Here is a 14625-nt window from a genome sequence, read left to right on the forward strand (position 1 = left end):
TTAACTTTTTCTTAATGTCTCTTCATTGTATTCCATTTACTATTTCATTAGCAAGTATTACTTATTCTCCTTGCTATTCAGCTTTCTCTACTATGAAAAGGATGCAAAATTTGTCAGTGCAGAGGGACTCTTCTCAAGCAGTGAGTCACTCTGATGTTAAAAACAGTAACTGCAAGTTCAGGAAAACCCACCTGTATTTTAGTATGAATTCCCCAAGGTGTCTCTGTGTGTGTGTCTGTGTGTGTGTGTGTGTGTGTTTGTGCACGCACATGTTTACAAATATATAAGGAGAGAAGGGAGCAAGGTTAAAGCTATTTATATATTTGGCATTGATCAGTTGAACCAAAAATCACAGAAGAAAAAAAAATTAGGAGAGGTTTAGTTCTTCTGAACCCATTGCTGCTAAAGGCAGCTTTTATAAAGGAATTATCTTTGTGCAAAAAGTATTTTCTTGTTTTTTTATACCTATAGGAGGACTCGTGTGAAAAGGTGTTCTGCTTGGCTGCATAAAAATGACAAGGGTCCAGACACATTACAGCTAATTTTAGTAGGCAGAGCAGAGATACTTAAGCTTATTTTTCTCTGACTCTCTCACTCCCCATCCCAACCCCTCAGGTACACACATTACAAGATTCCCAAGAGTCAGGAGGTGGGAGTAGAGAGTTTCAGTACAGAATGTAGCTCTGGACATCACACTGGTGTGACCAAGAGAAAGAAAGGAAGGGAAGAAAGAGAAAGGAGGGTAAGCAAAGAGGAAGAGGGGGAAAGGAAAGAGAGAAGGCGAAAAAGAGCGAGGGAGTAGAAGAAAAGAAAGAACGAAAGAAAAAACAAAAAGGAGGGTGGGAGAGAAAATAAAGAAAATACTAGAAAGGAAGAAGGAAGCTTGGCTGAAGGGAGGAAAAGGAGCGAGGAAGAGAGCAAAAGAAGAGTGTGAGAAAGAGAATTGTTTTTGTCTCAGGTCCACTAGGGAGAGAAATATTACCTTCATCAGCACTACAGAATTTCGAAGAGGCAATGTATTGTTTTCCTGAAAGCCCCGAAGCTAAGCAATTCCAAGAATGTTTGGCAAAGCCCTTTTGGGAAGGGTGAGGTGGGGGACGAGCGCGGGGTGGGGGACGACTTTCTCACACCCCCACCCCCCAGCTCCGGCCCCCTCACATGATGTGACAGGATTTGGGAGACCTAGCGGAAACCTTCAGGTCACCCAGAGAACTGCTCCTCTCGCTGGTCCTGCAGTGGCGAGGCGGGGTGGGGGGGGGGTGAGAGCAGAGACGCGCGGGGCGCGGAGATGTGCAAGTGGCGAAGCTGGACCCAGCGCAGGCGGGAGCAGCCGCCCAACTCCCCGCGCGGGATCTACTGAAAGGCCACGGTGAGTCTCTCCGGGTGCTGGTCCGAGGGATGTCCCGGTTCCCCGTCGCCCCTGGGCCCGGGCCGAGGCGGGCCCAGAACCTCTCCGGAGTCCGGCCTCGGCTCTGCGGTCCGAGGCCGGGAGCCCGCGCTGCTCCGGCGCGCCTGGGCGGACGCACCGACCCACCAGCGCTCTGCGGGCTCCCCGCCACCCGCCGGCCCCGCACGCTCATTGGTCGGGATGTGTCTGCTCAGCAGCCTCCAACTTCTCCCGAATCCCACTGGTGAGTCCCGGGAGAGCAAGCCGGCACCTGGGAGCTGGGGGAGCTGCGGGAGCTGGGTCCATAGGGCTCCAGATCTCGCCCGGGGCGGTGGGAGCCAATGGGACGGGAGCGAGAGCGCAGAGGCCGCCGCGGGGAGCGGCTGCCCGGGAGGCGCACGGAGCAGGGTCGGCGGCTCAGGTCCGGCGCGGTCAGAGCGCCTGGCACCCCGCGGCCGTGGGCGAGGGAGGCGTGCCCTGGGAAGCAGCCGCTACTGGGACTTGAAGAGTGAGGGACGGGGGCAGAGAGAGGGACCCGGAGGAGGGCTCTGCAAGTGATGTCAGGTCGACTCTTCAGGTTCATTTCCATAGCTCCCTGCACCCTCTGCCTCGGAGAGTTATAGCTGGTTACTGAGATCGGCGCTACCAAATTGCAGCGGGGCTGATTTGGGGGCTGGGAATTTGCCATTCTGCTGTACAGACACTGATTTTTTTTTTTAAGTAAGGTTTGTTTTCTTTTTTGGTTTCTGTCGGATTTTCTTCTCATTTGTAACTCACTTTTCTATTTTTATTTTCCCTAACCTGAGGATCTTTTCATTATCCCACCTCTTCACATTGCTTTGAACCTTAGTTTCCTCTTAACATAATTTATGCTGATAGAGTGCTTAAATCACACAAGGGTTGGCTGGTGGGAGTAGAGGGGAGTTCTTTTGCGGATGAAAGTTTCCTTAATCGGTCTCAATCTATTTGTATTATTTGGACGTAAGGGTAATTGCCACCAAACTGTCCTCTTTAGCCACTTGGTCAAGTCTGTTCCTCCCCCATATACAAAGCAAATGGTAATTTTATTAAACTGAAAAGTAGCACCTTGATTTGCAGTGTCAGCATTTGGAAGCTACTAATTGGCATATCGGCTAAGACTAGCTTGCTTTATTGCTATGTTCCAACACTTAAAAAAATTTGTCTGACAGTTTCTTGGACTCCATACTGTGTCTTGTTGTATAGCTACACAGCTTATGGAAGTAATGTGGTTGGGACTTTGTGTCCAGAACTCCGGATTTCCAGATCTGGGAAACACCTACAAGTTAACGTCCTGGGAAACAAGGAGATAATTTCTCTCGCGTACCTGCCTCCTCAAATTCTGCAGCTACCGTCTAAATGTGGAACCTGTTTCTCTCTCCCTTTTTCAATTTTAAGTATAGTTGATTTACAATCTTGTGTTAGTTTTAGTTGTGGAGCTTAGTGATTCAGTATTTTTGCAGCTTATACTCCATTATAGGTGGAACCTGTTTCTCTTGCTTCTTGTGCCTCAGTTTACATAGTACAAACTGTAATTGTGTAGTACAACCTCAGCGACTTGCAGAAATGTTAAGGTAGTAATGTGTTGTCAAGATGAACATTGCTTTGGTTTGTAGACTTACCTTTAATAACACAGTTATCCTCTGGGTTCTTTGTGTACACGTAACTGGCATAAAAATTGCTGCTTTATGTTGTTTGAAATTCAGTTTCTACTTAGGCAAAATAGTCACTTATTCTATTGGTGATGTTGTCAAGCTGAAGTTCACAGGGTTCTTGTTGGGTTAGGTGTCTTCAGTCTCTAATCTCTTCTCTGGAAGTGTCTATGTTTTGGTTTGAACTTTCCAACATATCTCCAATTGAGGTGGAATATTTTAAGGATGTAGCTATGTTTTGACATATTCTGCTTTATCTGGGACTACAAATGTCAACCTTATCATTTTTTGGTATTCTTTTGTCTAGTTGTCCCCTTTCTTCCCTTGTCTAAAATGGCTTTGGGTGTGGTTGCATTGGATATCCAAGTATCTGAGGGGTGGTGATGTGTTTCACCCTGAGGTTCGAAATTCTGACCCCATTTTCTTAAAAAACAATGAATCCACTGGAAATGAATGTCAAAGTTAATTAGAAGGTTAACCTTGCCTCATTTCTGCTTTGGTCAGTGCTGCTGAAAAGTGCCACTTAGGAGCAAAAGACTGAAAATTTGCAGAGCGTTTACAAGAGGGGCAGATGGAGAGATAGCAGGTGCTTCAAAGATGATATTCTTTTGATGCAGGTAAAAGGACTAAACAGCTCAGTCACTGCCTTCATTTCCCCGATAACAATTTTTGTTGCCTTAGGTATAGAACTGCTAAGAGCTCAGATGCCTCAGTATCCCAATCTCAAGGGTAAGGAGGAGAAGCCAGGGAGACGTCACCCAGGAGGGAGAACAACATGCTTGGCTACTAGTTTTCTTGCTCAGTGGGAGCCTGGTGGTGCCAAAGAGCACCTTTAATTTAACCTCATGGTTCCCCTGGTTCCTGGCCCCAGGTTTTACTAGAGAAACTGATTGCTGTGTCTAAGGAAGAACTTAAAAAGAGAAATGGGTCATATTATATAAGGAGAACATTTCTCTGGATTGTCTTCTGTATTATTATTAGAGCAGCGGGAAAAATAGGAAAGGGAAATACTCAAGCAAATGTGATTAATATTGATGTTCTTGAAGTCAGTCTCAAATTCTTCTGGGAGAAGTAGGAAAATTGTTCTTTTTATTCTTTACCTCTTTGTATGGTGTCTGATTGTTAAGTTTGTTTCCATCTTTTCTTTCCCACCACTTGCAGTGTTAAAACTCAAAGGACTACGATCAATGTAATTCCGTATCATAACCCATGGAGATGTGAGACTAAGCCAACATGAGTTACATAACCATTAAGTAAGACATTTTAACATTCAGGTACATTACATTCCACTTTTATTGAGCAGACACGGTTTTCATGGTCTAATAAAACATTTTTATTTGATAGTCTGTCCTTGGTTATAGCCTCACGTAATCAAGGGGACAGCATGCTTAAGACTTTGTATCCAGAACTTTAAAGTCTAGTTGTGGTTCACTTATTAATAACTCACTAGGAGATTAAATTCCTAGGTATTGTTGGGTATCCCAGGCTATACTTCAAATGTAGAATCCGTTTCTACTTTATCCTGTGCCTCAGTTTCCACAAAACACATCCGCAGAAAATTATGTGTATTCAACAAAGATTTCTAAGTATAAGAGCATCTCTAAGCTATTCACTTCATCTAGGAGCTAAATTATATGCTTAATTTGCATCAAGCTATATAAGCAGCTAATCTGTTAGTTTACGATGTTCTTTTCTACAGTCAGGCAGAAAAATTGAAGTTGCCTGTTCTAAGCTTTGGTGAATAGTTGCTAAAGTATCACTAGGCCTCTAAAAGAAACATGATGAAATTTAATATTTAGGCTTATATCCCTTTTATTTCCCCTCCTAGACTTCTGCAATAAGGTCTAAAGTAGCTTCCATTGTAGGATGATACAATTTTATTTCAAAATGTGTTCTTTGAAATGTGTTCATTGTAAATGTGTTTTTAGTTGTGTAGGTTTGGGCAAGTTACCTGGCTTTTCTGTGCCCCACTTTCCTAAGGTATAGAATTGGAATATTCATATGAATCTTACAAAGATTCAGTGAATTAGTACATGTAAATCACTAAGAACTGGGAGTGACACATGGGAAGTACTCAGTAAATGCCAGCTATTATTAGTAGAAGTATTAGCATTATTAATTTAAAAATAAGTTAAATAAAGTATCTTAACAGTTGTTATCTTGACCTGCCAGCTTGATTTTTTAATCATTTTTTTCTTCTTCAGTTGCACAAAGAAACATTGTTTATGGTTAATATCTTTCATCCCAGGTTGTAAACCAAGACTTTTGGTCCAATGAGTGATTGCTTTCAAAATGTTGTCTAACCAGTTAATAGACACCCGTATCAGCAGTAGTTGTAATTTTGAACTGTAAAATTAAAAATTGTTTTTAAAACTGAAGAGGAACTACCACAAGTGTTTGTTCCTTTTTGTTTTTAGTTGTATTCATATTTCAAATTATTGCTTAGTCAAAACCTCGAAGAATTAGTCGTTGATTTCCAAGCTTATAAAGGAAGCCAGTGGAGCAAGATATAAAGTTCACCTTTGATGTTGTCCAAAGTTCAGAAGGGTGAGTTTAAAACTTTCTTTAATGATGGTGCAGCAGTTATTTGCTTATGAACTGCTGAAGGAATCCGACATGAGTGTTTAACCGAGTCTTCCTGTCTAATTTTGCTTGGACCTTCACAGATATATCAAAAAGACTCAAAAGGTTGTGACCAGCTTCTAATTTATCTGGCTATAGTCTTCTTTTTATCACTTTATTAATACATTATCATTAGTATTTTAAAAATTAAAAAAAATTTTTTTGCAGATTTTAGGTAATGGGCAGATCAGAAAGTCAGATGGATATAACTGATATCAACACTCCAAAGCCAAAGAAGAAACAGCGATGGACCCCCCTGGAGATCAGTCTCTCTGTCCTTGTCCTGCTCCTCACCATCATCGCTGTGACAATGATAGCTCTCTATGCAACCTACGATGGTGAGTCACTCCCACGCCTGTGCCCACAAACATGCCGAAGAGAATAGAATCTTCATCTTAGGCTTTTCCTTTCTACTAAAGAATGTGTTAAGGAGAGAGACACTTAAAGATGGTGATAGAAAGATTCATTTATAAGCTGTAACATCAGTATGTCAAAACAATTAACTCTGACTAAAGTACAGTGTCTTTTATGTTTGCGCTAAGTTATTAATTGCCAAGTATATTTAGTGCGCTCATGCTTATTTTATGAGGATTCTAATGTATAATTTTATTTGATTAAAGTATTCACAGTTTTATGGCCAACTTCAATTAGTCAACTTTTGTTGTGTCATTGAAATTCTAAACAGTTGTATAAGAATTTAAGAGGTCTAATTTGAGTCTTAGGAGTTTTTTACAATAAGAATTAGAAAAGATTGGTTCCTTAATGGACAAAAAAAAAATGATTACCAGACTAAAATAACTTATTATTTCAATTTAATTGACCTAAGGCTTAGCGGGTAGAGATGATATAATAAATATATTTTTATTCATTATAAAATTTTTAAATTTAAGATTTGTTTATTTTATTTCTCTAGTTTTTTTTCTAACTACCATCAATGGTATATAAAAACTCAGATTTTAGCTCTAGCCGTAAGGAATTTATGATTTAACTGGCAGTTTTTAAAATGACAAAAGATAGGGAGAAATTAGAAAACATGTATTGCAAATATTTATGCCTATATCCTCCTTTTTCTAGATGGCATTTGCAAGTCATCAGGCTGCATAAAATCAGGTAAGAAGATGGTTTTAAATTTAGTAGTTTTAAAATTAATGTATAACATTTAAAAATCAAATGCTAATGGATACATTTCTGTATTTGCTTTGTTTATATTCTAATTCATTATAGATCACTAATTTATAGTAAAAAAAATCAAAATGTATTTAAGTAGTAGATTAATAAACTTATTTATTCTAAAAAAAAAAATCACTCTTTTCAACCCTGGAGTGAATGGTAGGGTAGAGATAGAGAACTATATCTCTAGCTTTATGGTACTTGCCATGTAATTGGAGAAAGACTATCAGCACATTGAAATGGTGTTAAAAATTTCTCAATGCAAGTCATCAGAGGGGCAAGCACTAAGAAAGGAGTGTCATGGGAACATGTAAAGAGGTAGAGAAATTGAGATTTAGGAGGGTCTTGAAACAGGCCTAGGATTTGGAAGCAGGGGTACAGAAAAGGGAATTCCAAACTAAGAGAAAGAATGACAGGAATAAATCATGTTGAGAAGCAATGCAAACCTAGTCTTGATAGATAGGGACATGTTATGGAGCACTCTGAAAATTCATTATTAGTCTTGATGTTGTAATCAGAGAGGAAAAGAGATATTCTTGAACAGATCTCTTAATAAGGCAAAAGTTGAAAGACAGTTTTGGAAATGGTCAGCTGGGTGGATTGAGTGAGAAGCCAGGGAGGGTGGGCAGGTAGGTGCTGGTTGTGTAATACAGGTGTGAGTGGAGGAGGGCTGTCCATGGTGGGATGAGAGAACTATGAGACAGTGTGCAGGGACAACTGGGCGGCTCTACAGAACTGACTTGCTAAATGAAGGACATGAATAATATGAAAATGGCACCAAGTTTGAAGCCTGGGGGGACACAGGAGACCGTGGCAGCACACAGTCTCAAGGAAATAGAGAAGTTAGGATGTGAGTTTGTTTTAGGGAAGGGTGTGATTAATGTGGATTTAGACCTGTTGGATCTAAGTCAAGGGTAACATCCAACTGAGGATAGACAGCAGGAAAGTAAAGATGGGTGGATTTAGGATCTGTCAGCCCAGGGGTGATCGCTGAAGCCTTGGCAGTAGTTACTAAAAGGAGAAGAGGTATAAGGGCTGAACTTAAGAGGAAATCAGAAACTTAAGAAGTAAAGGAAAAGAAAAATCAGAGAAGGTACAGGAAAGTGAATGGAGCTATAGAGGTGACATCAATTAGAGTGTGGTGAAAAAAAAAAAAAGAACATTCTGACAAGAAGGGAAAAGGTGCTAGCAGAGCATAGCGCCCTGGATATGAACACAATATTTACGCCCTTTGACAAGGGATTCTAAACCTCCTTCCTAATGTCTACATTTCTTCCAAGAAATAATCTATCACAAATGATTTTTAACCATTTTCTGTTGGATTTTCTTATCCGGGTTTTTGTTATTCACTGACCTTTCCAAAATAATGATAGCAAAATACTGTGGGATTCTCAGTTATAGTCTAATGTCCTGAGTATGTACGTACTCTCTGTTTTTCTGTATTCCTTTTTTGCCTTTCTTTTTTTTTGTACTGGATCTCAGATGCCCTGGCCAGACACTCTGGGACATGATGTGGGTAGCTTGAGAGAGATTTGATTGGGGGTACCAGCCATTTGCTGCTCAGCATAATAACATACACTTTCTCACCCAACAGCCTTCCCAGAAACGGAGAAGTTTCTTTGTTCCTTAGGGAAATGGCCACACAGGTGCCTTGGCTGGGAAGTGTCCAGGTCACTGTGCCAGAGTTGGTACGTGCCTGAGTTGTCAAAGTTACCATTTGCTCCCTCCTAAAATCTTATCCCTCCTTTCTCTGTCCCAGCTGCCCTGTTGTAAACACTCATGCTATCCTGTTGTGAGAAACTCCCACTTATGTGTTAACCTCTAATTATCTCTAAGTTCCTTGGTTCTCAGGCACTGCCTTTTGTTCTCCCTTTCACTCTTGTTTTCTTTCTTCTTGAATTTTTGTTTTTATTTTGTTTTTATTTTTGTTTTTGGCAGTGGAGGTAATTAGGTTTATTTATTTTAATGGAGGTACTGAGGATTGAACCCAGGACCTTGTGCACACTAAGCTTGCACTCTACCACTGAGCTATACCTTCCCTGTCTTGCGTTTTATTTTTGAAGAAACTAGATCCTTTGACTAGGAACGCATATCTTTGTAATCCTACAAGTGATTGTACCCCAGAGAGAGGCAGGTTCCTTTAGTGGTACCCACCCAACGAACAATGTGACATTTGGAATCTGGAATCTGAGATGTGACTTAATGTCTATGGGGGTTATGGCTTTGGTTTTTTAATAATGTTTGGCAAATCTTAACTAATTAAAATGTATTTAAACTGTATATCCTTTAATTGTAGCTTAGAAATCATATCAAATGTAAAAAAAAACATCTCACAGAACTGTATCTTGGCAGAGGAATGTAAACAATAGAAATAGCTCAGTGGTGAACAAGGTTGCTGAATAGCCGTGTGTTCTTCATTCTGCTCTGTTGGTTCACAAGCTGCTAGAATACTTTCATATTTGTGCTTGCTATGCCTTCCTTCCTGGATGGGGGGAAATGATGAAACTCAACCTTACAGATACAGTTTTCATGCCCTACAAACACACACACACACACACACACACACACACACAGTCCTCTACTGGTTAGGTAATATTTTCTGCCACAGAAAACACAACTATTGCTTTTAGAAGTTGCTACACATTAAGAAAACTCTACAGAAAATCTTGGACAGGAGAAGTAATAAAGAGAGGGAAAAGAGTGGAGTGGATGGAAAGGAAAAGAAAGATGTTGAAAAAATGTAACGTCTCCTACCAGCGATTCTATAGATTATTTTAAAAGACTGAAAGAATTCAAACCAGAGCACAGAAATTCTTGAGAATTGGAAAAGTCAGTATTGATACTCAAGGTGCTTATTTTAAGTGAAAGTTGGTTTTACCTTAAATCTTTCTCCCCATGGAAGGGAATGTCAAGTATACTTCTCTGTTTGATCATTTGAAGTCAAGGGATAGAAGTCAGGCGTCACCAAGACAAAAATAAAATATCGCAGAAGGCTGTGGATCATCTTGAAATCTGTTTGGTGTTAGGTCCTTTAAATCTGAGCATCTATAAATTTAAATACGTAGAATATACAGAAAATGATGTTCATAATACATGATTTAAATTAACTTACCTCTATAAGAAATGCATCACTCTGAAAGATTACACCAGATCTAAAATAAACACTACTTAATAAATAACAAGTTAAGGCAGTGTTCAAAACCCTACTGTTAAAGTATGAGTAATATCATTCATCTCTTATTTACCATATAAGATGGTTAAAAACATGGAGTTATAGACCTTGAATATGATTTCTCTAACATCTGTATGTAAATCTAAATCCTGAATCTGGCTTCCATTGTATTGTAATCTTACTAAGATTTCAGGGAATCATATACTTTAAATCAGGGTTTCTCAGCTTCATCACTGCTGGCATTTGGGGCTGAATAATTCTTTGTTGGGGGGAGGGGGATGTCCTGTGCATTGTAGGATGTTTAGCAGTTTCCCTGACCTCTACCCACTAGGTGACGAGTAACACCCCACACACACACACACACAGAGTTGTGACAATCAAAAAATGTTTCTAGGCATTGCCACGTGTTTCCTTGGGGCAGCAGAATCATCTCCACTTGGATAGCACTGACTTAAATGCTCTCAGAAGATCATCCAAGGCACTTCCCTTTGTGGTAGGCAGGATAATGCCTTCCTAAAGATGTCTACTTCCTACCCCTGGAATCCTTTGACTGTGTTACCTTATAAGATAAAAGGTACTTTGCAAATGTGATTATTAAGTTAAACATCTTGAAATGGGGAGATTATCCTGAATTATCTGGGTGGTCTTATGTGATCACAAGGGTTCTTATAAGGGGACGGGAACAGAGGGTCAGAATCAGAGAGGAAGATGTAACAACAGAAGCAGAGAAAGCAGAGGTTGGAGTTATGCAGCCTGAGCCAAGGAATGTGTGCAGCCTCTGGAAGCTGGGAAGGGAAAGGAGTGGTCCTCCCCTTGAGCATCCAGAAGAAATGCAGCCCTGCCAAACCCCAGAGCCATAAGACAATAAATTTGTATTGTTTTAAGCCACTCAGTTTGTGGTAATTTGTTATAGCAGCAATAAGGAATTAGTAATACATCCTTCTACAGACCTTTTATTTTGGGGCTGTCTTTGAAGAGTTAAAACACACACACACATGCACATGCAGTGTTTCCTGCCAAGCTACTGTTTTATTACTAAATTGAGGTAACATACAATTATAAGGAAGAAATGTTAAATAGACTTAATAGAGGAGCATAAGAATACAGGAGAATAATAATAGAATATAATAAAATAAAAATAGAAGATAATAGAATAGTAATAGCTGACACTGAATATTTGTGTCTGGCACTATTGTCAGTAGTTTACGTGTGTTAACACATTTGATCCTTATAATGACCTTTGAGATAGGTGCCATTATACCTTTCTTTTTATAGGTGAACAAACTTGGGCTAGGGTAGGAGTCCAGGCGGCCTGGCTCCAGGGTCTGTATTCAGGACCACTTCTCCATGTTGTTGCAAAGGAGACAGGAATCTATCAGACTTTTTATCCTCTATGCCTGTACACACAGTATTTAAGAGCAGATTGCCTCCCCTCCTGCCAGAACATGGAGCTAAAAGACATACGATGACTCTCAGAGAGCTGAAATAATTAAATCCAGACTAAGAAGGGGGAGAATAAATATCTCTTAGACCCAGAATCCAGCTACTTTGCTGAGAACAGTGAGCAGATTTATCAGTGATTTTAGTACATCAAACACAGCATGGAATTAAGGGGTCTAAAGAAGCAAACATTACCAGTGTAGTCCTAAACTTTCCAGGGTGCATAGAGAAACCAAGTTAAGATACATGAGCAATACAGTTCTCAAAGAGAGCACAACCACTTGTACATTTGTGCAGGTTGTACACTGCACAATCCTGGCAGCTCTGAGAGACAGGTTTGGGGAGCATCAGGACCAGGATGAAACTTCTCAGAACTGTCCCTTTCTTTGACTTTAATTCTCTACTCACCAAGCAAACTTTTGATGAGTATTTATTGATACAAGGAAAAGAGGCATTCTGTTCACTTGAAAGATACATTCAGCATGGTAAGATAATGTATTCATAGCCTGATTTATTATTACTTTTGTGTGGCTTGAGCTATAACCCTTGAAGTGAATGAATTTTCCAAATATCAGTCATTTCTGCAATGGCCAGATCCTGGTAATGCCCCAAGTGAAGTATTGTGGCACCAGCTGGCCTTTTCCTGGCAGCAGCAGAGAATCTGCACCGCTGTGGGCTGTGATCCCTCCTTTCTTGCCTGTTAACACTCCAGAAGCCTCCATGAAGAACAGTGACACAAGTAGATAAATGCAGAAAGGACTGCACACTGACTCCTGAGGACTGCCAGCCATGTAACAGCCTTTCAGAGTGGGAGATGAGGCTATTTCATTACATAATTAAATCTGAAAAAGTCCTTCAGGCAATAAGAAGGCAGCAGGTATCGTAGTGGGAAGGCTGATGGAGCACACCTTCATTAATTGAAATGCGGCATGTGGCAATTTGCTTTGAGTAGCTTCCCTGACACCGTTCTCCTGACAATTGTGTAGCAATACTTGCTTCAAAAAATTCTCCAGTCAAAATTAGCATCTATCAATCACATTCTTTCCAAGAAAGGAAGTCATTTTGTGATACATAGACATGTATATAACATGTCTTCTCTTACCTTCTGGGTAGATTTTCAGCAGTAGTGAACCATCTTTTTTTTAATGCATGGTCAAGGTATGAAAAACATAGATAAGTTGGATTAAGTGGTTAAAGGGAAAGAAAATTAGCAATTCCTGGTTTTACAGCTGCAGAAATGACCTAAGTGTAAAGGGGTGGATATAAACTCAAGCTTAGGGGGCAGTGAGGACCTCAGCTTTATATTCAACATTGTAGAGTGAGAGGTATCGGAAGGCCCGTCTCTCCCTGAAGGATCTTTCTTTGTCCTGCTCATCACCAAATCTGTGATTATGTGTAGTTTTCAATGCCTACCAAGTCAGTAAATAACTTAAGCTTCTCAGTTTTGAGTGCACACCTGTATTATATGATTATTTTAGCATTATATTGATGAAAATCTGTGGAACTAGTAAATCAACAAGGAAGTTAAAATTATTTCAGAACTAGACATTGGAAGCATTGTTTGCATGTGCTGGAATTTTGCTTTTGGAGGAAGTCAGAAAAATGGGGTATGGTAGGGCCAGGTGGACCAGCCATCTCTCAAAGTCAGAACACTGGGTCTACCACAGCAGTTACCAGGGATAATCATGCTTCTGGGGAAATGTGTTGGTTTTTCGTAAGAGTTTTATGAAATGCTTCCCTTTTCACCTTGCCTGCTAGTATTGCAAAGGTCAGATTTGTTTTTAATCTGTGATTGTAGGGTCTTTTTGTATACATTTGATTCATTAGCATTATTCCTGTCCTCCTTTTTCTTCCTCATATAATGTATATGATTTTAGTTTATTTTATGCATCCCTGTAAGGCTACTTTGAATCCTTTTATGAGAAATGTAGGTTAACAATTGGATGAGTAGAATATAGATAAATTCCAGCAATAGATATGTGCAGGAGAAAGGCTGTTAAATAGTAAACTTTATTTCAAACAGATGCAAGTGTTATGAATGATGAAGGCACGATGTTTTGAAAGATTATTGCTTCTTTTTCCACTCAGCCAACTTATCATGGAAGAACTAAGATGTAAGCTTGGGCCACATCCTGTGTTGTTAGTGTGTGATCTTAATTAAGTCAGTTTAGCTTTCTGCATCTCATTTTTCTTACCTACAAAATTGGAATTAAAAGTGTCTCACTGTACAGAGAGACAGCAAAGACTAAGGACAGTCCGTTTCATGTTACGCATCCCTCTAGGAGATGCACCACACACATAATGCACAGGTGTATCCCATTTAATGTGTTCTTACATGGACGTTATAAAGCTATTTATTGAGAACCAGAAAGTAGTCAATATATTTTTGAAGTGGAAAGTGTAGCCAAAAAAGAGAGGGTATGGGGTGGGGGGGGAGAAAAAGAATAGTGCATTTTAGATATTATCTGGAGAAGATGTGTCATCTCTTATTAACATTTTCCTTGACTACTGTGCTGTCTCAGCACAGGGAGTGACAGTGCAGCCTGAAAATCAGTTAAAATGAACACCTGGATCCATGTTTCCTGTAAAGCAAAACACCTTTTTTTTTCCTTTTTGTAAAGTCAGTCAGGTACACCTTGATTTGAACCTGTAGCTATTCTGTGCTCACTCTTGCAGACTCGCACTGTTAGTCCTTCCCTCCCCACTGATTAAGCCCTGAAAGTACATAAGCCAGAGGCCTCTGCTGCTGGTAAGAGGAGCATTACTAGATTCTTGTTATTCAAAGTGTGGTCCTTGGACCAGCAGCATTGGCACAGCTGGAAGCTTGCAAAAATGCACATCCTCAGGCCCCACCTCCAACCTGTTAAATCTGCAGCTGCATTTTTGTAAAGTCCCCAGGAAAGTAGTGTGTCCAGTAAAGTTGGAGAAGCCCTGAAGAATAGTGATTCTAACTGTGACTGCTTATTAGGATAATTTGGGAAAATTTTTAAATACACCCATGCCAGATTTTATCTCTTCCCTGACACTCAAAGTCCCCATTCCCTCAGCTGAGAGGTGTCTGGGAGGAAAAGGAATTTAAGTAAACAAATTGATGTTAAGGTACGTAGGCATTCCCTGGACATTTGCATTTTAAAGGAAGGTATATGTTAACCAACTGATGCTTT

At 40.1% G+C, this 14625-nt stretch overlaps 1 protein-coding gene across 6 annotated transcripts in view; it reads left to right on the top strand.

The window, feature by feature from the left end:
- MME (membrane metalloendopeptidase) overlaps nucleotides 1–14625 on the top strand; it is a 467357-nt gene that overhangs the window by 372979 nt on the left and 79753 nt on the right. For 3 of the 6 annotated variants that reach the window (XM_072959578.1, XM_072959582.1, XM_072959579.1), the window contains 2 exons: nucleotides 5848–6017; nucleotides 6754–6789. In XM_072959578.1, the coding sequence (XP_072815679.1) occupies nucleotides 5858–6017; nucleotides 6754–6789 (196 nt within the window). In that variant the 5' untranslated portion in view covers nucleotides 5848–5857. Of the gene's footprint in view, nucleotides 1–1157; nucleotides 1370–1767; nucleotides 2108–5847; nucleotides 6018–6753; nucleotides 6790–14625 lie in introns of those variants that run through there. The other 3 variants (XM_072959591.1, XM_072959597.1, XM_031679191.2) reach the window with 3 other exon arrangements.

The sequence above is a fragment of the Vicugna pacos genome, chromosome 1 (genome assembly GCF_048564905.1).
Source record: "Vicugna pacos chromosome 1, VicPac4, whole genome shotgun sequence".
NCBI lineage: Eukaryota > Metazoa > Chordata > Mammalia > Artiodactyla > Camelidae > Vicugna > Vicugna pacos.